This window comes from Aulonocara sp. 'chitande type north' Nkhata Bay, linkage group LG23 (genome assembly GCF_057382095.1).
Source record: "Aulonocara sp. 'chitande type north' Nkhata Bay isolate Kocher_YH1m ecotype deep benthic linkage group LG23, A_spYH_male_GT1.1, whole genome shotgun sequence".
Classification (NCBI taxonomy): Eukaryota; Metazoa; Chordata; class Actinopteri; order Cichliformes; family Cichlidae; genus Aulonocara; species Aulonocara sp. 'chitande type north' Nkhata Bay.
This window is the reverse complement of record NC_141365.1, coordinates 26,797,269-26,821,023: the sequence shown is the minus strand read 5'-3', so window position 1 is coordinate 26,821,023 and position 23,755 is coordinate 26,797,269. Positions and strand designations below refer to the sequence as shown.

Sequence of the window (23,755 nt, the reverse complement as noted above, 5' to 3'; positions counted from 1 at the left end):
AAAAAAAAAAAAAACCTTATCTAGATAGATGGAGATGGAGGGAATTTCTTTGAGCCAGATGTGTTAAATGAAACGAGGTGGATTTGTGTTTAAAGTTCTTCGTGTCTGGTGCAGGTGGGGGAACACGCCGATGGATGAGGCCGTGCACTTCGGCCACCATGACGTCGTCACCATCCTCCGCGATTACCACAATCAGTACACCCATCAGGAAGGCAGCACGGCCAAGAAGAACGAAGAGAACCTGGACGGGCTGCTGTGATGGAGAATGCGCTGCTCAGGCGTGTGAGGCCGGGCGCTTGCCTCCGCCGGCGAGGGGAAGAGATCAGGCGGTGCTTTAGACAAAAAACTGGAAAGATCGCAAGTAGACTCATCGCTGAAATAACTGAAAACAAACCTTTACAGTATCTGTTAGCGCAGCAGCCGCCTCCCTCCGAGTGTAAATGCTCGTCATCATGTTCTCTTTAGGTGTCGTTGGGTTTTTGTATCGCGTGTGTGTACTCTGAGTGTGGAAGTACTCTTATTTTCCGTGTTTCAGCTTTTACGTTGACGGTTCTTTTTATTCTGAACATCAGCAACAGGAAGCAGCAGCAGTATAAAACCTTTGTTATGGAATGTAACTCCTCCCCCCCAAACACTTTTTGATGTGCGTTTGTGATAATCGATGTAAGATAAACTGTACATTACTGTAGTGTTTGTGTATATTAACCGAGGACGGCGAGTCTCTGTAAATAGGTGTAAAAATGTGTAGTCGATCGGTCTCGTGTGGTGATGGGTTCAGATTTGATGACAGTGTGTGTTTCAGTCAAACTTTTGGATAGTATTTGAACCATAAAATTATTCTTCTTATTTTTTTTCGTAAGCAGTTTTTTAATGTGGCGACAGATGAGTTAAAGGGTTTTTTGTTTTTATTGTTGTTGTTTTTCCACTAAAACTGGAATTTTCACCCTTCTTTTCTTTTATTTACTTTAGCAAGCCAGCCAAAGTTCAGTTCCTACTTCGTCTCCTGACCATTGAAAGCGTTTCTGCATATCAGACGCGACACTGCCAGGGCTCCTGCAGGGAGAGTGAATGACTGTAAACATGCAAGAAAATGTTTTTCTTACACTTTGTCTTAGTTTAAAGAAGTCACAGCAGAAAATGGATGCACTCAGCAATGGAGATATTTCAATACTTTTATTTTGAAAGTCTGTCTAGTGTATTTCAGTATGTGGCATAAACAGTGAGTTGATTGGTCCCTGTGAGTTGCTTTAAAGTAACTAAGGAGTACTGTGAAAGTTGCTACTACTACTCTTACTATTCTAGTTATTATCACAAATCCTTTAGTGGCCTTGTTTGAAAACAGAAAGCGTCACATTTTAATCAGTTTAAACATTTTAAGGTCTCGCTAATAGAGACCTAGAGACTTGTCGCTGAGTTGAAATTGGTTGCAAAGACTGTGTTGCTCTGATAGTCAGCAGGTTGCTGTGATCGCCTGTTGTTGGCATCGAAGATGCCGACCGGTCTGCAGAGGTCCGTTCTCAGTCTTCATAATTTCTCTACCACTCAGTGAGCAGTTGGCAAGTGTCAGACAAGTTGGAGTCTTCCATACAAACTGCACAAATGCAGCAGCCTGTTAGCCACTAAAGCGAGGTTTTTGCTACACTAGTCTTTGTAATCGACCTTAAAATGAATACGCATGTTTCCCTAGCAACCTGTACGTTCTCTAGGATTAAGATAACACAGAGCAACTCGACAGTTTCACCTTACTTTTCTTTTGACTTCATAAATCATCTATATATCTTATAGCTGGTTCTTAATCTTTCTCCTCATTGAACTTCTTTTTAAAACTTTATTGGTAATTCTACCAGTGTCTGACGACAGCCTCTGTAGTTTCTAGGCACAAATTGTAAAATCCCCCCAAACAACATTTAAATGCAGTGTTATTTAAATGGAGAATTAAAAGAAACTGCTTGAGTACTTTATTTTTTTCTTTCCTGCTGTAGACGTGAAAATTCCACATGTAAGTCCTCGGATCTACATCTTAATTAATCCTGCATTTTAAGCTAGTTAAAGTTGGAATTAAAAACATCCAGCATTCGTTTAACAACCAGTGAACTGCTTCCTTTGTTGATCCTCTCATTTTCTGCTGTTCAAATTTAAAGGCTTTTATTTTGGAGGAGCAGTCATACTTGAAAAGCAGATGTGTTTTTGTGTGTCTGAAGCACGCTTGACTGTTTTTACTTCTTTTTGAGCAAACAAACTGAACCAGACAGTCTGTAATGTAATCCACAACTTAGAAAATCCACAAACAGTTTTTGTTTTTTCCTCGGGTTTGGATCAGTTCATCCAGTTTACATTTCAAATTAAAAAAGGAACTTAAAGGAAGCACAAAACACCAATATTTTTGACACTAGTAGCAATAAGATGACGTGATTGTAGGATGAGGTGAACTGATCCAAATCCAAGTCCAAAGTATTCTGAATGTAACGTGTTTGGTGTCGTTCTGTTTCTTCTTCATGTGTATGTAAAGCTGCTGCAGCTCACTGAGCAAATGCAGGCGGCCCAGATATTTATTCACAGAATAAAAACATAGAAAAACCAGCTGGCTGTTTGAGTTTTATATGAATGATTTAGGAGGTTCCTTCACCGCCATGATGCTGGTTAAACCCACGACCATCTCCATCGTCACGTTTTAATATCTCTTCTCTCGTCTGAAAAGATGGCTCAGGCGATACAAGAGCTACCACACGCTTTTTTCTTTATTCCACCTAAAAAAAAAAAAAGGGAAAACGTCAAGAGGATTTCAGTATTTCTTTTCCTTGATAACTCAGTGAGTAGGCTTTTTACTTCCTTTCACAGCAGGTGAAGGCTTGGTCAGATGAAAAGCAGATCAACCCTTTTGTGCTTCACTTTTCAAGCCTCTAAAAGTCACTGACAGGCCTGAGGTTGAACCCACAGCCAGTGAAAGCTCGGAATAACCGGCAAACACTGCGAATGACCGAAGACAACAAAGTGCTAAAACTCTGTAAATGTGTAAAGAAAAGAAAAAAGTACCTTTAATGTGATGATATAAAACTGACGTTTAACTGGCTGAAATTAAATAAGAGAGCAGTAGGTCTTAAAATATAAAACTTCACCTGTTTGTATTTGATCAAACAGATTTATTTTCCTGATATTCAAAGACTTCAACTTTTGGCATTACTCGAGTATGTACAGTAACATATTTATATAAATGTATTTACAGGCAGTATGGTAGTTGTTGGTGATATTACTCATGTCTCACCTGGTAACACTTATGACTGAGTAGTTTTAGTATTTTATGTGTGGTTTGTTTTTAAATACAATTTTCAGTGAAATACAAGAGAAAGTAAAAGTGATGTATTTTGGTTAGAGTGAAGGTTAAGATTGGATGGGCCCCATGAGATTTCTTTGGTTTTTAAGTCAGCCGCAGCACTCTTGACTTTGGGCTGGAGAATATTTAGCTTGTAGGAAACATTTTTGTGTACAACTAGACTAAACTTTGATCTTTAAATTCACAGCAACTGTCCCAGTCTAGAACCAGTTCAGAATAATGGAAGAAATAGATTTTAAAACCAGTTTGAAACATGGTGGCAGACACCTGAGGCCAGTAGTCAGGATTTCATCTTATCTAGATACAGTAACTCACTCCAGAGCAACAGGTTTGAAATTAAATGACCAGCATCGCCACTCCTGGAAGATCCCTCTGACCTCTGTGTGTCAACGCCAGGAAGGTCTAAAGTCTTTGTGTTGTGAAATTTGTTTTCTAAAACACAATTTTGCTCTGTGACTTTTTTCCACCTGTTGGCTGTAAACAGTTCAACAGTTATTGTTCTTTAAACATTACTAAACAAAAGTTTAAGACCAATTAAAAAATGTTTAGTCTCACTCCATTTCTTCTTGTTGCATATTGAAGCTCTACCTGGAACCTTGTTAAGATCCAACCATGCAAAATATGATTTTTTCTGCCATTTTTCGAGTCTTAAACTTTTGACTGGGACTGTATGACCCTAAAAGAGGATATCTGTTTGTACTTTGCAGGTAGACTAAGCGTATTTGAATTCTGTTTTTATTTTCTTTACTCTGAGCGCTACTGTACATAGCGCCGAAGCAGCTGAAAGACTAAAAATTGAAAACCATCCTTTTTTTTTTTTAAATGAATTTATTGAAATAATTCAGATTCTCCTGCATCTCAGTGATAGAGCTGTGAGTCTCAACTCACTTCCTGCCTTCACAAAGTCTAAACTTTATTAATGTATTAGATCTTTTCCAGCCTTACTGGCCAAAACTTTTGAAGAACATCCTTTGAATAGTATGTTACCTCACAATGCTTTTCCTCTCACACTGCAGCATCTGTGTTTTTGGTCTGCATTGTTTAAACTCTCATCTTTGTAAAATCAGTTGCTCTGTTGACAGTACATGTATCAATCGTTATACTGATGTTACTTGGCCCAGTTTAGAAGCAGCAGAAAAATATCAGTGTGAAACCTGTAACCTTAACAGTGTGTTAGTTCAGTTTAACCTCCGAAGACCCGAACTCTTTCATGGCATGCCTTTTTGATTTCTCTTTGCTCTTTGGGCTGATTGGGACCTGAAGAATGTAAAAAACAAACAATTAGCAGAATTTTTTATTTATTTTTTTAACCTGATTTTTGTTTCTGACAAAAATGAGATTCACATAAGAGGACATTTGTTTTAAATTTTGATAGAACAGTGGCAGCATAACGTCCTCGTAAGTGGATATCAGGCCCCTGTAGAGCAAAAACCCAGAATGTGATGTCCACATGTGGACGCTAGGTGCTAGGAGGTTAACTTAATTTTATACTTTTTATATAATTTTATAGCAACTGTTGTTTTAATGCTTTTTATTATAAAGGTAAAGATCAGACAGTATTACTGAAAGAACCCTAACCATCAAATGATGCGATGGTGGGGAAGAAGAACTCCCTTTAAACAGGAAGAAACCTCACAACAGGATCAGAGAGGGGGTGAGTGAAAGAGTAGGTTTTTATACCTTAAAAACAAAGCATAACTGACTCATTTTAATACAAGCATTTATTATACTGATAAAATGAATCCAAACAGTCATTTATGATGATCATTTCTCATGAAGCAAGCAGAAACGTTTTAAATGCTACAGTTTTACAGCAGAGGATACTGAGGGCTTTAAAGTTCACAGTTAATCAAAAAGAAACACTATATACAAATAAAAAGGAGAAAATTTTCTCCTGTTTCTGAAAGGTGACCGTGCTGTCAAAATCATACAGGAATCTAAGAGTCGAGTACATAACCTGATGACCTCTGGTGAAAAGTACAGTACAAGGAGAAGAATGAAGGTCAAAGGAATATGACTTCCCTTCAGTTTCCATCTCGAAAGTCTGCTGCACTCATCTGAAAAGAAATAAGTAAAATTTGATTTAATTTTTTTATTTTTAATATAATTCCAAATCACAACAACAGTTCCCTCAAGGCGCTTTATATTGTAAGGTAAAGAACCTACAATATTACAGAGAAAACAGAAAAACACAAAACGTGCTGGCAGTTACAGGGTAACAGGGTTAGCAAGGAAGAAGAGCTTCATGCTTTTATTATCAATGTTCTCATTTCAACAAAATTGAGACAATTTAGGCCAAAATACATCTGGGAAATATTCTCAGCTACATGAAGAACAATGTGTCCTGTAGCCAGTGGTCTAAATCACACAGTACAGAGCTCAACATCACAGAGGCAGACTGGATTACGTGAAAAAATACAATACTGAGACCAAGCGCAGCTACCGACTCAAATAAAACAGTCAAAACTCATGTCAAAAAAGGGTCAGAAACCAGTTCAAAGTCATATCAGAAATTGGCATGTCAGAAGCCAGTCTAAAAACCAGTGGTGCAGTTTAGTTTACTGGTTAGCAGGCACGCATGCCTTATAGCTGAAAGCTTGGGTTTGGTCGACCAGCAATCCTTTGCTTCATCTTTCCTTGCACCCTCTCGCCTTCCGATCAAGTCTTGACTGCTAAAATGCCAAATAAATGTTAAAATCTTTAGAAACCCTTCCAAAATCATGCTGGACCCTAAACTTTGAAAATAAGAACGAGGAGGGCTGTCCAAATCATGGACCGTGTTGTCCTGTCAGATGGATTTTCTTTTAAAGAAGAAAAAAAAAAAAGGAAATAAACTTAATCTACCTGGGCGGCCCACACAAGTGAGGATGATGTACTAAACACTTGAGGGAGTTTAAACATTAGTATGGCAACATGCAGCAGGTGTGTCAAAGCTACACCGACTAAACTTTAACACACAGCAGCGCAACGCTGAAGCTGCATCTACCTGATGGTCAAAGTCTTCGAGATCCAGCAGATTGTTGGCCTGAAAGCAGACCTAGAAGACAGACAGAAACATTGTAGAGGGATAGACAACAGGAACAGCTGATGCAGTAAAGGGGGGCTGGAGCCTGTCCCAACACTAGAAACTGGTGTCCATAAAAGGAAGTCCCTTTTCAATGACATCATGCAGTGCCAAGAGGAAAAACAAAACAAAAACTGTTTCTCCAGGGGCAGAAGGTCATTTATACTGCCATGTTTTTAAAAAAAGAGACAAAGATTACTCAAAATTTCTCTCTTTTCATCTCTAAATGACATCAGAGTGTAAGGATTCAGCACCAGCTGCTTTCAGACGCCATCAATAAGCTCCTTCATCATTTCTAACTGATGGCCAAGTGAGGGGAATCACTGCTGATGGGTTTTGGACAATTGTCCCCATTCAGAGCATGCAGAGCAAATTTCCATTAATTTGCATCTTTGCATAGACAGAAGACAACAGTAACATGTTTTAGGAGGTTTGATCTTCAGGTTCACCCTCCTGGTTGCACCAAACTTGATGGTCTTGCTGACAGGACCTCTCGGTTTTGTGGCGACCTCGTTCACCAAAAAGTAAGTACACACACACACACACACACACACACACACACACACACACACACACACGAATGGAAACAATGAAAGTGAAGATGAACCAGAATCAGTCCAAATCCTCGGGCTCCTGCTTGCCCGCTGCAATCTGCATACTGCCACAAGGTGGTGCTGAAAGGGCCATCCACACAGAGAGCAGCAAGGTGGTGACAAGAGAGTCAATGACAACCAGCAACTTCAAGTGATGATGGGTAAAACTGAGGATTTGAGGACACATGACCAATAAGCATGTGATATTAACTTGTCCGCCATTTTGTCATTGTGATGATGTAGGATCGAGCAAATAAAGTTCCACTCACACACGCTTACAGACCAGTTGTGAGAGAGAAATGAATTGTGATAGTTGGTGGGAAAATAATTGCTAAAGCCTCAGTTAAACGTACTGACAATTTGGTCCCTGACAACCACCTGTTGCTAGGGAAAAATGCGTATTGCCCATCCGATTGGCAAAGACCTCCTTGTGAGCAGTTGGACTAGTCTACAGACATTGCCCAACTGCTCAAGATCGTTTGCCTTCAAAATAAAAGCTCTGGCAAAGGGTGACAAAGAGTGTCTGTGAAGGTTCTTAGTCATCCAGGTCATCATAGTCTAAAGAGCTTGGAAAGAAAAGCATCTGGACTTAAAGCCACTTCATAAACGCATGGCACAACATAGAAGAACTTCCTCCACGGGACAAGACTCAGCTGTTCATCTGCATCTAAAGGACAAAGGTCGCTCTTTTAAGGATGCCAATGTTCACATTTTGGACAGAGAGGACAGATGGTTTGAAAAAGAGAGTGAAAGACGCCATCTATGTCCACTGTGAACGACTGTCTTTGAACAGAGGCGATGGTTTACAACGCCAACTGTCTGCCATCTATACGCCAGTTTTGAGATCCCTTCCCAGACACCTTAACGCCCACTCACACCCTGGGCCATCTGACCTCAGTAAATCACATGATAGGGTGGGGCTGGGCTTCACAAGGCGTACACCCGACACCTTGGCTGATTGTGACCCACACCGTTTTCACACCTTGGACTTTGTGATTCGATAGAGGATCAATTAGAACTGAAGAAGCTTCTTGGATAGGAGGTGAAACATCTTAACCTCCTAGGACCTGGTGTCCACATATGTGGACATCACATTTTGGGTTATTTAGACCAAAATACTCAATTTTGCTCTACAAGGGCCTGATATACACCTACGAGGACATTATACTGCTACTGTTCTGTCAAAATTTTAAACGAATATCCTCATATGTGGCTCTTATTTTTCTTAAAAACAAAAGGTAAAAAAAAAAAAAAATCTGGTAATTCTTTGTTTTTACATTCATCGGGCCCCAATATGCCCAAATATCAAAAAGAAATTAAAAATGCATGCTTTGGAAGAGTTCGGGTCCTAGGAGGTTAAAGGAAACTTAAAGAAGTCCAGACGCTTTTATTTCCCAAGCACCCTAGGTTACAAAGATTGCAACTTTTACTTTGAAGGTGAACAGCCTTCATTTCTGGTTTGCGTTGTACTTTTTTGAAGTTTTACTACTGCTCGGCTAATACCAAATTTATAGTTTAAACAGTGCTGACTCACCACAGCGTCAATGTCTCTGGGGCTCACGTACTGCTCCAGAGCCTTGTAGTCGTCCGGAGACATCGGCATCATGTTGTCCTGTAGCCTGGACGGATGTCTGAACCACACGGACACAAACCATGATTACACGTTAAGTCTTTCTCTTTAGTCGTGATGCGTTTGTTTCTCTCTGCTTACACTTCTGAAACCGAAATGAGCTCCGTCTTCATGTAGCCAGTCTTGTCCGTGTCCTCAAACTCCATCGGTTCAGCAGCTGGAAGGTAAATGAAGCTTGGATGAAGGTCTGCAGAGTATCAGAGTATTTATGGGCGAAAACCAAACGTAACAGCAGCTCTTACCCTCTGATGGTTTGGGGTAGTACTTCCCAAAGGCCTTGTCTTTGGGTATGTTGGGGTAGAGGAAGCGAAGCGGGTTCTCTGGGATGTTTTCCGCTGCCATTACCTTGTAGGTGCGGATGATGTCGGGGAGTGAGACGGCGGAAAGCTCCTTCTTCGTGTACGGCTCCACGGAGTGGAAGACCGGCTTGTCTGCGTGGAAAAAGAGACCAAAGAGATTAAATCTGAGGACTAAACCTCCTTCAAACTTACTTCTTGCACAGGACATCAAGGCTATTGGTTCATGTGGTTTGATTTGAAGTCGTAGAGAAATCTCCCAAAATAAAAATGTCTCGTCAGCCACATCTTTAGAGACGTTTAATCATGAAAACCTTCAAAATTTCAAGTTTTGTGTTGTTGAAAGTGTAAATGAAGGTCAAATGAAGTGACTTTATTACCGTGGACGTCGTGTTCGATCCAGGTGAAGGTGATGGCTCCCTCTCGGCTGCTCTCGCTGAACCTGAGCAGGAAGGTGCCCGGACACTTGTCAGTCAGCAGAGCCTTCTCCCTCTCCTTACTGATGAATCCCATGATGCAGCTGCAGGAGGAGAAAACAAACAAACTCATGTTTACCGCTTAAATTCTCCCCCCACGGACTCTCGCAGCTTCACTAGAGCGCCACTCACCCATCGTTCCAGAGGGACAGCAGGTGTCTTTTGATCAGGTCCAGGATACCTTCAATCCACAACCAGAAAGGGAACGCCTTCTCGTTTGCGCTCTGCTGCTGGACGAATCACAAAGTCTGGTTCAGTGCACGATGAATAGAAGTGATTACAGGCGAATATTTGTTGGCTCAGATCACGAGGCAGCTGCTCCAGAGTCAAGGCTTTGGAGCAAGCTGCCTGAGGAGGCTGCAGCCATGGGAACGTGGCTCAAGCGTCAGTTATACTCAACATTAAAACAATCTTTAAAAGCTTTATTTGGGAGTAAACTTAGGGCCAATAGAAAAGAAGCTGATGACAAAGATACCCACTTGTTAGATGGATATAGATGAAGACACTGATATAAATACACTATGTTGCCAAAAGTATTCACTCAGCCATCCAAATCTTAAAATTCGGGTGTTCCAGTCATTTCCATGGCCACGACTGGATAAAATCCACCACCTGTGCATGCAGACTGTTTCTACAAACATTTGGGTCGCTCTGAGGAGCTCAGCGAATGAATGACTGAATGAATCCAGCATGGTATCGTGACAGGATGCCACCTGTGCAACAAGTCCAGGCATGAAATTTCCTTACTACTAAATATTCCAGTCAGCTGTGGGATGCAGACTTTCTCCAAAGTCAATCACCAAAGACTGCCAATGTAAAGCGTCAGATGCAGTGGTGTAAAGCACTCCACCACTGGACTCTAGAGCAGTGGAAACGTGTTCTCTGGAGCGAAGAATCACAGTTTTCAGTCTAGACCAGGGGTCGGCAACCTGGTGTAGACGCAGTCCTTATACTGCGGCTCCGCGTGGTTTGGGAAAATAAATGACAAGTATTTAGCTGAAGTGTATTTTTTGTGTTAGTTCTTTTTAAACTTGTAGTTCTAAATTGGAAGATTATTGTGATTTTGAAATATAAAAATAAAATTATATTTTATTATTTTTCGTCGCTCAAAATAGCGTCACACTCGCGGAAGCCGGTATACCCGCCGAAACGCCGTGCATTTCCCGAGACTTTCAACCCCTGGTAGGCCAATTATGGATCTTCAGATCCACATTATGTCAGCAGCTCCACCGTGAACTATGTTAAAAACAAACACCGCTCACGCCTCACAGATGACCGCTTACAGTCCCGCGCAAAGATGAAAGTCACTTCACTGTGCGCAGAGGTTCAGCAGCAGAAGTTCCATTGTAAACATACCACGGCAGACCTGACGATATTTCCATGAACATGCTTTTCAGCATCTCTTTATTGACCACTTTTCACACACAGCTGCTGTACGTATACAGCCGGCTGTAGCTTTTCAGCTCACAGCCCGACACACACCAACACAACAGCATAGAGAGCACAGACGTTAAGGCGGCGAGGCGTGATTGCGGGTGCCGCTCAGGTGCGTCCGCCTCCTCACATGCAGCGGCACTGCAGACCACGTCCCGCCACACACATTTACCAGGTAAAATAAATATAAGTAAATAAATAAATATTTATGCAAATATTTATTTTTCATTTTTTAGTAAATAGCCTGCATTTATATAGCGCTTTACTAGTCCCTAAGGACCCCAAAGTGCTTTACACTACATTCAGTCATCCACACATTCACACACTGGTGATGGCAGCTACATTGTAGCCACAGCGCACTGACAGAGGCGAGGCTGCCGGACACTGGCGCCCTCTGACCACCACCAGTAGGCAACGGGTGAAGTGTCTTGCCCAAGGACACCACGACCGAGATTGTCGGAGCCGGGGCTCGAACCGGCAACTCTTGAGCCACAATCGCCCCGTTGCATAGTAGCGTAGTGCTTTTTTCCAATTATTTTTTAAAATTCAGGTCAAGGCTCTGCTACGCTCCAAAAGCCCAAAGGCGATATAAGGGTGGCACACAACAGTTTTTCTTTGCTACATGGATCGTTTTCCTTTGGTTATATTTCTTTAAGAGTTCAAAATGTGTTCATTACATAAATAAAATGTAATTTTCTCTGTAGCACTTCATGGATTTCATAAGCAACACACCTTAGTTGTTCACACAAAGCATAAAGGTAAAAAACAATACATACAGTGTTATCTTCATTTTAGATGTCAAAAAGTATTTGTGGCTCGCAGTGTTTTCCTTTGCGTGGAAACCGGGTCCAAATGGCTCTTTGGGTGTTAAAGGTTGCTGACCCCTGGTCTAGACGGTACTTGTCTGACTGCATTGTGCAAAGTGTAAAGTTTGTTGGAGCGGTTATTATGATGTGGGTTGTTTTTCAGGAGTTGGGCTCAGACCCTTAGTTCCAGTGAAAGGAACATAGAGGGTTCAGCATATCAAGACATGTTGGACAATATCATGTTCTCAGCTTTGAACAGTTTGCGGATGGTCCCTTCCTGGTACAACATGACTGTTCACCAGTGCACAGAGTAAAGTCAATGAAGACATCGATGAGTGAGCTTGGTGTGGAAGAACTTGACTGGCCTGCACAGAGTCCTGTCCTCAAATCAACAGTTTGACCTCACAAATGTGCTTCTGGAAGAATGGTAAAAAATTCCTCAAAACACTCCTAAACCTATGGAAAGCCTTCCCAGAAGAGCTGAAGCTGTTATAGCTGCAAAGGGCCAACATCATATCAAACCTTATGGATTAAGAATGGGACGTCACTCAAGTTGATGTGTGTGTGTGAAGGCAGGCGAGTGAGTACTTTTGGCAGTACAGTGTATCAAACAGTCTTTACGGACTTTGTTTTTATTTGTAACTATTTCCATCAACACCTCCATAATTGCATTTTTTTTTTAAGTTTTAACCTTTGTGATTGTTACGTTGCCCTCTGAGTCTCCTGGTTTTGAATATAAATGAAATCATTATCAGCTGGATAAATGAGGCTTATCAGACTATGGCTCACCTTGCAGAACTTGGTCCAGGGGATGAGTCCCTCCGGGTTCCTCTGAGCTTTGGTTCCTTCACAGAAAAACAACCAGGTACAAACATCTGCAGGTTATTCATGTGTGCTGCAGGTAGAAGTTTATTAGCACAGCAGTGACAGTCGGCCATTTGTTGACTTTGAGCCATTCGTTTTGGTCTGCAGCTTTCTGAGCCTCAGATCGTCTTATATTTCATCAGTAGTAAAGAAACGACAGATTGAGGGTTAAGATCTTTAGTTATAGTTAAGGTTTAAGCCTGTTATGAATAAAACAGAGACTTTAAAAGATATTTAGTGGCCTTGAATTTTCTTAAAACATTACCACATGTTATTTTTGTGCGTCTCACCGAGCAGTTTATCAGCGAGCATGTTGAGCTGCTCCTGGTTCAGGCCTCGCTTGGTGACGGAGGAGAACTGCCAGCTGAGCACCTCGGAGAGCTGAGACCACTTCGCCGCAGGAGGGGAGAGGAAGAACTTCAGGTTCTGGAAAATATGACAGTTGGAGATTGGTAAGAGACAAAAGCGAGGGTACGTGGAGGTGCTAGGAGCGGACTGAAATCAAAGCGTGTTCTCACTTTGGGCTCCGTGGTCAGCATGTTGTACCAGAGGATGGAGGCCCAGCCGCTGGGTAGCTGGCAGACGTTGGAGATGACGACCACGGGCAGAGAAATGGCCTAGAAATAAATAAAACGACAGGAGGAAGCAGCAGGGTTTAATCTCCTCTATCAACTCCAGTTTAATTCTGAGCATGAACAAAGGGCGGGTCTCACCTCAAGTTTGATGTCGAGTCCGGACTGGTTGAGCTGCAGCTCCGACTCAAAGCTGAGCGAGTGGAGCTCCTCGGTGACGATCAGAGGACCCTGAACACCCAGAGACACACTCAGCTTACCCAAAACACACAACACCCTTCCCCAAGCCTCTGCAGGAAGCATGCAACGTTCCTGTAACTAAACTTCACTCTACATCACCAATCTACACGTAAAACCACATCAAATGTAGTTTACAATCTTTCTCCAACAAAACAAACTATGTGTCCATATCTGTCCTTACGTCACATTTACAGAGGTTACATATAAAGTAGAACAAGGTTCCTCATATAGCTATGTAAGCTGTAATGCGGGACAATGAATTCTTTTCTTTTTCTAGTGTGCATTACATATAAAATGATTTTTTAGGCCACTGTTAGTTCTATAAAATCCCTTCAGTTTTTTCTAAAGAACTTTTATTTTGAAGCTTTCGCACTAACATGCCGTGGGAAGCTGAAACGGTGATTTTCATGTGACATTCGGCCTGGACAGAATTAGTAATTTAATGGTTATATTCCACCACACAAGAGAATAAGCGCAGAGAAGGAGGGCGCGCTCCTACAGCTAAAGAAGAGGAAGAAAAAACATCCAGGTAGACGAGTCTGTTGCATATTGAAGGCCTCTATGATGACTGTAAAACAGCCAGTATGTGACCTGCAGTCTCAAACACACAGAGCAGGTTTGTGTATTATATGGAATAAAGTTTTAAAGGCTCTTACGTCATTTGTTCTGTTTCCAGGTCCTTTCTGTTCTTTGAGTTGCTGTATGGAGATTAAGTTGGAAAGGCATCACTATTAGGGTGTCTAAGAAATCTCCCTAAATAATAAAAACAATATATAACCAGTGGAAGGGAATACTGTGGGTTTAATACTAAGACACTGATTTTACCAAATGTCTGAACTCTGCTGCCAGACTGCCGTTGGACTCCTCCATGTTCATGACTTTGGTGTTTGTCCCCAAAATGTTAAACCTCCTGAACCTGATTCAAAGATGATCAATGGAAAGCTATTAATCAGCTGCGTTACTGAATAACACGTTATATATTTCAATGTGTATGAATATATTTCAGACGTACCCTTTCTTCTCTGTAACATCCCTGAGGAGAAAAAAAAAAAAAAGTGTTACATATTTGGAAACATGCAGCATGATGATTCAAAGCGGCAAAAGCAAAGGTGGGAATTTGCTTACTTATCAAACAGGGCCTTGACTTTGAGCTGGTAGTTAAACTCTTGCAGTTTCACCAGAAACCTGAACCGAAAGGAAATGAGACTGAAACAGGAAGCTGACGCTCACCAACAGATAAACATCACCTGACGCAATTTCTGCGTTTTCATTTCATTTGGGTACAAAACAAAGAAGGAAAAATTCTTATTTTATTTATTTTGTGGGATGAAGAACTCTCTCTTAACAGGAAGAACCCTCCAGCAGAGCCAGGCTCAGGGATGTATAGATAGTATGGATACCAATGTTGGTATCAGTATTGGATCAATACCAAGCATGACAGGACCAAGAGTGGTAATAAACTGGTTCTGTTTTATTTATTTTTTTAGAAATTATATAAATGAGAAATTATATGAATTATTATATAACTTATATAAATGTAAAAATGATTTAGTGGTCAGGGCAGAAAGACACGTAAACACTTCACATTTAACTTCTTACCGAAGTTTCACCGTAAACTGGACGCCTGTTTTCAACACCAGTGGTCTCTGTGGGTGGGTGGGCATGCAAGGCTGCCTCTCTACAACTAGAGAGCTTCACACAGATCAGAATCCAGGTTAACAGCCAATAATAACAACACTCAGCAATAATAATGATAATAATAATAATGATAACAATAAAGAGTGAAGGGTTTCATACTTGGACAGCAGGTTTTTGAGGAGCTCCAGAGCTCGGCCTTCCAAGTAAGCCTTCTTCAATGTGATGGGGTCGTTCTCATAAGTGAACTTCTGCTCCAGCTCCTGCAGCTTCTTCAGGTGCTGACGGACCTGCTGCAGACTCTCCGCTACTGCCGTGAACCTGCAGGAGGGCGAGGACAGAAGATCAGATAACACACCAGATGAAGCACCCAGTCGACCGAAGAACTGTTCATGAACTGGACCCTGGATTACTTTTGGTTCTCCATTTACTTTCAGTCATTTATCTCCTCCATTTAGGATTTTTCCATATCGTTTAGTGACCACTTTCATCTGTTTATCTACCATGTTACGTCTTTTATCAAACTATTTTAACATCTTATTAAACCCCTTTAACCTTTCTTCTCAAACAGGTTCACATCCTCGCAGGTGTTTAATCAAAATGAACTGATGAAAAAAAACTGATGGAAAAATTACGATGAGGAAGGTGAGGGAAATATTAAATATAGGTGGAAGAATGAAAAAGACACTAAGATTGATGGCTAAGCAGAAGAGGAAGTGAAGAAAGAGGCGATTAAAGAGGAAGAGATGGGATGGAGAGGGCGGCTCACCAGTTCTGCAGCTGGTCCACGCAGGCGTTGGGCGGGCCACCGATGCAGGCGATCTTCTGACGCTGCTTCCAGTCGGGCAGCTCCTCGGAGATCAACTCTGCCAGCAGGGCCTGAGTGACGTTCAGCAGCTCGTTCAGCCCGAGCACAGCGTCCTAAAAAAATCAAAACAAAAAAACCCACACCCAAGAGTCCATCGCATCAGTCACATCAAATGTCCTGTTATGGCGTTTAAAACTCCTCAGAAAGAAAAAGTTTATAAGATCAAAATGACTTTATTGTTACAGCCCAGTGACCTCAAAGGGATTATATGTTAGTCGTGTTTCTCGTCACCTGACGCTTGGCTTTCAGCTCAAAGCACATCCTCCCGACTGTCATCTTCTCCTTCTCCAGGTCCTTCACCGTCATGCCGTTCATTTCATTCTCTGTGGAGGAAGAAGGAAAAAAAATGCACACAATTAAAACTTGGAAGCAACATAGATTGAATTTTAAATGAACTTTTAAGAGCATTTAATATATGTCAGTTTGGAAAAGGCCTTTCACTCTGTAATTTTACCAACACGAGCTACTTTGTTCCAATTTTTTAAGATCAGATCACCGCATTTGGCAACAAGTGCGCTTTAGCTCAAAACCTCAAAACTCCGTCAGCTCTCTGAAATTATTTCTCTGCCTCCATAACTCAAATTGCCCCTTGACATGTTGATCTTCACTGTATTACCAAAAGTACTTCCTCAGCCATCCAAATCACTGCAATCACATTTTGGGGTTTGGCTCTACAGCTGAGCCTGGACGATTTCCTCACCTCTGTTCTTCAGTGTGTTGACTTTGAAGTCATACTCGTCCTGCAGGTCTTCTACGTTCTTAATGTTCTGATCCACCACCTGATAGTCAAAGAGCCGTTAGAGATTTTCCAGCAGAGCCGGGCCAACCTCGAGCTGGGACCTACACGCTGCGTAATAGTTTTACCTGGACTATGTGCTTCATCTCTTTCACTTTGTTGTCCAGCTTCTGTTTCTCCACCACCATGGCCGACACTGCCCCATCAGTCTCATCCTACCGAAACAGAGGTCACACATTTTAACGTCTCTGAAACAGAAACAGGTTTAGACTCTTCGGTACCTTGAAAAGTGAAACTGAATTCAGGTATTAATTTAGACATAGAGGTTAAAGTTCTGCTAAACAACGAAATCAGATCAAGATTACACCCACTCCAAGTGTCTCAATCTTAAGACAAAATCCGCTCTCCTTAGCTAACATTAAGCATCATTATCACAGAGTATATCGTAGTTTTGATAGCAAAACTGCATCAATCTTAATGTATGTGGTGTAGATGAACAGAAACCCGTGCTGCTACCCTCATGTTTAATCAGATTTCTAGATAAGGCATTTAAAAGTAAAAACAAAGAAGAGGGAAGAAAACAGAATCGCAAAACATGCTAAATAAAGAAGGAACACTTGCTGTAGTTTTAAGGTGTTCAGACTTTTCAGGTATTTGACAAGTGTTCTGACTTGTAGACGTTTCACTTGGGTCATAGTTTTGTCCACTGATCTGTCTGCAGAGGAGCAAATTTTAGCCAGTTTCTCATCAGGGCCAAAAACATCACTCTGGGATCAATGAGGATATCACAGGCAAGTATTTCCTTTTCCAGGCATGTCCCACCGGGAGAGGCCCCAGGGCAGACCCAGGACACAGCTGGCATGCCTTGGTGTTCCTCCAGATAAGTGGAGGAGGTTGGTGGGGATGGCTTGGGAGAGGGAGGCCTGGGCATCTCTGCTTGGGCTGCTGCCCCCGTGACCTGGCTCCGGATAAGCGGAAGAAGATAGATGGATGGACAGATGGTATTTCCTTTTAAATTAAAAGTAATTTATCCCACAAGCGTTGCAGTTTTATACATGAAAAAAAAAAAAAAGGTATAAGGGGTGTAATGAAGTAGATCCTTTCCAATTCTTTCTATCTTTTAGATCTAGTAGAAGGTTGCTTTAATCTTCTGATTACGGCTTGTGGCTGTGAAATAGAAATTTCTGTGTTTGAGTGGAAAGATAACATGCAGATGAAAAATTACTGGGAAAAAAAACAAAAAAAGGATGATTTATTTTTTTACTCTGTGAGAGTAAGAGAATATAAACAGCATGAAGGTGAAATGGTTTTTACAGCTTTATTTAATGCACTAAAGTTATAGTACATAAGAAAAAAGCTGATTCTGAGGTTGTTTCTGTTGGTTTTTCATTTTGAAGAATGAGAACTCAGTCCCTGTGTGCATATTGGGCTTTGATTCATAGAGCATGCAGACGTGTACGCACCATGCATCAGCATGATTTTGGAGCATTCAAGCAGCCATTAAGTTGGAAAAGTAATACAATTCTTATCATTTGTTCAGCTATTTTTGTCTTGAAAGCATCTTTTCTCTTGCTTTAAGTTGCATCTGGTAGGATTTACGATGGTCTACCTGCACCAGAAGCTGGCTGTAATCCACCTATAAGCTGTTTGAATCCTGAACACTCGTCTATAATTTAAACCCCAGATGTGTGAGCCTAAAAGTAAATGTGTATTTAAAGCCAGAGTCTGATTAACGGAAGGATTTAGATCTGTCGGGTGTTATTCTGCTGTCATAGTTATGTTCTAACAACGAAACCGAGCTGCAGCTTTTACCTCTGTGCTCTTTGCAATCTCCAGTATCTTCAGCTCCTCCTTCAGGTTTCTGGAGATGATCATGGCCATGTGGACGGGATCTTCCTGGAAGCGATCCTGGAGAGAGAACCGCTCGTACTTTTAGTTACATAAAGGAATTTAACCTGCCTCACACAGAAGTATTTCGAATCCAGGGTCGGACCTGCAAGTTCCTCTTGATCTTGCGAATGTTGTGCTGCAGCAGGAAGTTGTTCTCCAGAGCGAAGCGGCTGTGTTGGTCGTCCAGCTGAGCGAGAAGGTCGTGGAAACGAACCGTGGCCAGAGAGTCCTGCATGGCCACCGTGTCCCTGAGGAGACCACAGTAAGTCTTTGAGTAGCATGAACAGAAGACGCTCAGTTGGGGTTAACCTTGAAAGGGTTACAAATTGGTTTTCAGCAAATGCTGTGCTTCAACAAAACCTTTATCCAAATATTGAGAAGTCCATGATTATCAGTCTCATTAGCTCAAACACTTTTGCTTTGGTCTGATAAAAATCTAGCAATGGAACAGTTAATGAACAGATGCTGAAATGATGATGAAGGACAGGTATTTCTGCACTTTTACAACCAGGATTTTATGGGCTGTGAGGACTTTTTCCCCCACATGTAATTAAATTTTTGCAGCTGAACCAAAACTCTCAATATGCGCAAAGATATCCCTGCATTGTGGATACAATGTCATGAAGCTTTCCATATCCTTGGTGACCCTGTTGTTTTCCAGTGCAGGACCATAGATCCAGATCCACATCCACAAGTGTGAGCTCGCTTCTGTTTGGTCTACGATGTCGATACAAATGCACCTACAGTTTTCTTTTCCATCAGGACATCCAGTTTAACCTTTGCTTTGATTTACTTTGCAACCTTTGATTTTCTTGTTTTAGTGTTAGTTATTCCTCTTTTTATTGTATGGAGGGGATATGCCAGATAAAAAAAATTCAGGTAAATCAGTACAGGTATTACAATAAAAACAACTTTTTAATGGTTCAAACGAGTCGATGAGAAACGTTTGCCAAAAAAAAAAAAAAAAAAAAGACGCTGCCCTTTATTCGGACTTCTTACCAGTCGATGCTTTCGATCCACTTGCTCAGGTACTGACGGATGTCCATGGGGAACGAGTCATCGTACAGCTGATCCACCTGCTCCAGGTACTTGCTGTCCAGCATCTGAAGCTGGCCCCACTGCGCCATCTTCTGGTGAATGAAAGCAGCTCTGTCAGGACATTTTTTGCACGATGTGGCACAGTCTACGCAAAAGACGTGAGAGTCTAAAAGCTGCATTCTTACTAATGACCAGCAGTGAGATAGCCTCTTCCCTATGGGCTCAAAATGTGGTCATAAATATTTTGTACTTGTAAAAAAGATTTGTGTGTGTAAAAAAGATTTGTGTGTGGACTTAGCCAAAAAAACCCTGCAAGTTACAACTACGAATTTTGACCCTATTTTGAATGTCATGTCAATCACAAATGTAACAATCCAATCAGAATTTGTGATTGACATGACGTTGACCAATCAGCTTAAAGGAAGAAAAATAGGGTCAAAATTCATACTTGTAACTTGCAGGGGTTTTTTTGGGCTAAGTCCACACACAAATCTTTTTTACACACACAAATCTTTTTTACGCATGCACAAATTTTTTTTTTTTTTTTTACACATACAAATCTTTTTTACAAGTACAAAATATTTATGACCACATTTTGAGCCCATACTTCCCCTGCTCAGCGATGCCAATAAAATAAACTCTCTTGGTGCGTTTTTTCACTAAAATCTGTATTTTCACATCTTGCTAATTAAACATGAACTTAATTTTATTGCTTTTTATCTGTGTTAGTGTCAGAAATAAGAGGTAATCAGTGCCACTCAGTTTCAAAACAACAGGTAGGTGATGGCCAAATTGCTCAGCTTCATCATTTTCCTAAAAAGCACAAAAGGTGGCTACATATATACAGGCTTTTCTACCGAGCATCAGGCAAGATTATTCACCATTTTAGTTTCACAGATAAGAAATGTTAAAGCATTTTTTCTGTCATACATATCCTGTTTCGTGGTGGATGTTCATGCACCAGAGCCTCAAATAATGAGGACAGTGTATGTGCGAGTAATCGCTCTAGCCTCAGACTGCTCTAAATACTCAGTTTCAAAAATTCCTTTTCCTACTCTTTGATCTTTATGATGTCATGGAGGGCACATATTTCTAACATGTGCAACAAAAGTCTTGATAGTGAGGGGCAGCCAATGAGAGCTGCTTAAAGTCAGCTTAAAAGTGAAGGAGCTAAAACAGCTTAGACAGAGAATGAACTGGAGACCAAGTATGAGATAAATAAAAATGGTAAATGGCCTGTATTTGTATAGCGCTTTTCTAGTCCCTAAGAACCCCAAAGCACTTTACACAACCTGTCATCCACCCATTCACACACACATTCACACGCTGGTGATGGCAAGCTACATTGTAGCCACCCTGGGGCGCACTGACAGAGGTGAGGCTGCCGGACACTGGCGCCACCGGGCCCTCTGACCACCACCAGTAGGTAACGGGTGAAGTGTCTTGCCCAAGGACACAACGACCGAGACTGTCCAAGCTGGGGCTCAAACCGGCAACCTTCCGATTACAAGGCGAACTCCCAACTCTTGAGCCACGATCGCCGCCATATAATATTATTATTATTATTATTATTCTAATCTGGGAATCATGCAAAGCTACTCTAGCAGAGTCCAGGAGTGAAAATATGGAGCTGGAAATAAGCAGAAAAAGTCTGATTTTATATACTTTTTCACTGGTGTGTCATCAAAGACTGAAGAAAACCCTAGCTGGGTTATTAAACGCCCACAAAAGCAGATCATGTTTGTAAATTTATCGACATGTATGTCACATTTCTGTCTGCAGTCTTCCGCTGTAGACACACAACAGTTAATAAAAACATACAGAATCTATTATCATGAGGCTGTGAGATAAAAGTGGCAGAAATCTGAGACTTTTTAAAAAACCCTTTAAAGGGAATTTACGCTTTTTGAGAATTCGCTAGACGTGGATACTTAGTTAAAGTTTATATACAGTGTAGAAGTGTATAATAATCCTGAATAAATAAAGGAAACATTTTTTAGTCATTTGTTCTGAGCTTGGTTTTCTAAGAACTCATCTTAAATCCATAAATATATGAGGATAATTCAATAATTTGAAGATCTAATTGAAAATATTTTTTTATTTCTGACTCTCCTTGCATCACTGTGGACAGAAGACAAAGGTCAGGAAGCTCCAAAACATTTTTCTCACTACAGAAAACCAGCTGCTTGTTTACAGTGTGAGAAATTGTGAAATGATAAGTGCTGACTCGAGGATTGTCGCGGGCTGCCACCCGCCTCCTTCCTGGCTCAGTTGTGCTCTGACTTAAGATCAGAAAGTAAAAACAAAGAAAGATGTGTGTGATGATGTAAAGGAACATCCAACACTGATTTCTGTTAAAAGTAGCTGGATTTCATAGACACTGAAGCTCAAACTGTAATTAGCTGCACAGATTAATTCCCATATTGTAAAACAGGATTGTTTGACAGCTAAAGAAGAGACAAATTAACATTTTGTTGTTTTGTTTTTTTTAAATCAAACGCAATCTTATCTGTATTTATCTTGTTCCAAGTGGCTAAACCTGAATGTAGGAGGCGTCTAAGGTCAGCTTAGGTTTCAATTTCCCCACAAATGCGACTCTGCCTCCAGCATCAGTTAAAAAATATATCATTAAGAGTATTTAAACGTATGTGTATCTATATATATATGACCTAATTCCACATTCATGAGACGATCATAGCCAGTAAATCCATTTCACAGCTTTAATTTTTAATCTTTCTGGCTCCCCAAGTCACTTAAGGCAGCCCTGTGGTCCTTTCCAGCTCTCCTCAGCCAAACTCTAATCGGTAATGTGTCTTTTTTAAGATTCAAGCAGAGCCCCTTATTTTAACGTCTAACAATACAAGACTCAATAGATTATCTATATGTTGGTGCCTCACCTGAGAGATCGGCATATACAATAATTTATCTGGTGTTACACATCGACTAAGATCCCGACTTTTACACGGGGTTGACAGGTAATTATTTACGTTTCGGACCCCTAATGGTTGGAGGTATGGACGTAAGCGTGTAAAAAGTTAAGATTTGATTTAAATAACGGCTACGGACAGATACACAAATATTAACACATACACAGAGGAACGCTTATATCCCGTAAACTGCCATCAAGTGTTTGCAGGAGTCGTTTTTTTAAGCATTACCGATTAGCAAGTTTAAGTGCTCTCCTAGCACGGCTTGCTGTGTAAAAGGGTCACAGATGCGATTAATATAAAACAACGTCACCTTTTGAACATGTAAGTCATGTAACTTACCTTTAATGTAAAGGTAACGTGAACAAGCTTCCACGGGAAGTAAGTTGTGTTTCCGAAAACGCTTGAGTCCCTAACAGCTCTCCTACCTTTTTTCTACTCCAGTGGCGCAGCTTACTTTACGGAACACTATCAGCCAATCACCGCACACCATTTACGACAAGCCCCCGCCCTTTTCCACGAGACAGCCAATCACAAAGAGGGAAAAACGGCTGTTGTTGACAGCTACCAAGCATGCCTGAAAAAAAAATACACAGGAGTTTTTTTGTTTAAAGCTGCCCCTGTAAGCATAACATCAAGAGTCAAGATGTATTTTGTCATTGTACAAAGTCAAAGAGAACGACACTGTACATAAAATGTATTTTTAATTGAGTTTAAAGCAACATGACGCAGGCTTTTCGGAGGGAGAAAGTCAGTACAGAGAAGAGCCAAGAGTGACCACGTGTTTTCAGAGAAAGCGAAAGCTGCAAGGACGCCTACAACTCTGAAACTGAAACTTAACTTAAAAATTATGTTTGATCGTTGACATGTGAAAAAAATTCTGGAATAAGAAAGTAATAACTGAAAATAAAAGACGTATTTAAAAAAACATAACAAAAAAACTAAACTTTAAAAAAAAATCTTATTGTAGTCTAAATATCAAAAGTTATACTCTTGTACCGACAACAAAAAGGTGCTAATCACCGGTTTTAAAACGTAAATATTTCACTAATATTTATTCTTTGTAGTTCTTATATTTTACAAAGTTGAAAACTTCAATGGAGAACAAAAGTCTTGCCCCAGCCCACATTTCTTCCAAGAAGTCAGAATTTCCTGTAATTTTCTAAGTGGTTTTGAGCAGTATTTCCCCAGGCTTTCCAAGGACCTCTCAAAGTTTTTCTTTGGGCATTAGCTACATTTCCACTTCACTTAAGTCTTTCAGAGGAAAAAAGGAAGTGGTAGATGCATCTGGACCTTCAGCTGATCCATCTAATGTTCACTGAAGCCTCATCAGAAATGGTCTCAGTGGAAGGTGG

The 23,755-nt window shown here is 40.9% G+C and overlaps 2 protein-coding genes across 7 annotated transcripts in view; one reads left to right on the top strand and one right to left on the bottom strand.

Annotated features, from left to right (window-relative positions):
- The window catches only part of LOC147302003 (glutaminase kidney isoform, mitochondrial-like), a 33,483-nt gene extending 30,907 nt beyond the window's left edge, over nt 1-2,576 (top strand). For both annotated transcript variants that reach the window (XM_086281682.1, XM_086281681.1), the window contains exon 18: nt 115-2,576. In XM_086281682.1, coding sequence (XP_086137808.1) covers nt 115-259 — 145 coding nt within the window. In that variant the 3' untranslated portion in view covers nt 260-2,576. The remainder of the gene's footprint in view (nt 1-114) is intronic.
- Nucleotides 1,958-22,869, bottom strand: LOC147302002 (signal transducer and activator of transcription 1-alpha/beta-like). Of its 5 annotated transcripts, none has more exons than XM_086281676.1 (25): nt 22,743-22,869; nt 19,435-19,565; nt 18,539-18,683; nt 18,358-18,453; nt 16,674-16,760; nt 16,510-16,588; nt 16,041-16,132; nt 15,711-15,862; nt 15,104-15,262; nt 14,906-14,998; nt 14,432-14,491; nt 14,319-14,339; nt 14,132-14,222; nt 13,963-14,004; nt 13,208-13,297; nt 13,013-13,111; nt 12,785-12,920; nt 12,420-12,475; nt 9,523-9,620; nt 9,295-9,434; nt 8,861-9,049; nt 8,700-8,775; nt 8,523-8,619; nt 6,318-6,368; nt 1,958-5,388 (listed from the first exon to the last, which is right to left on the bottom strand). In XM_086281676.1, the coding sequence occupies exons 2-25, from the start codon at nt 19,560-19,562 to the stop codon at nt 5,356-5,358; spliced, it is 2,310 nt and encodes a 769-aa protein (XP_086137802.1). In that variant the 5' UTR covers nt 19,563-19,565; nt 22,743-22,869; the 3' UTR covers nt 1,958-5,355. The 5 variants fall into 5 exon arrangements, with proteins under 5 accessions (XP_086137802.1, XP_086137803.1, XP_086137805.1 ...); XM_086281677.1 differs by having other exon boundaries at nt 9,523-9,617; XM_086281679.1 differs by lacking the exon at nt 6,318-6,368.
- Between the last annotated feature and the right edge of the window lie 886 nt (nt 22,870-23,755).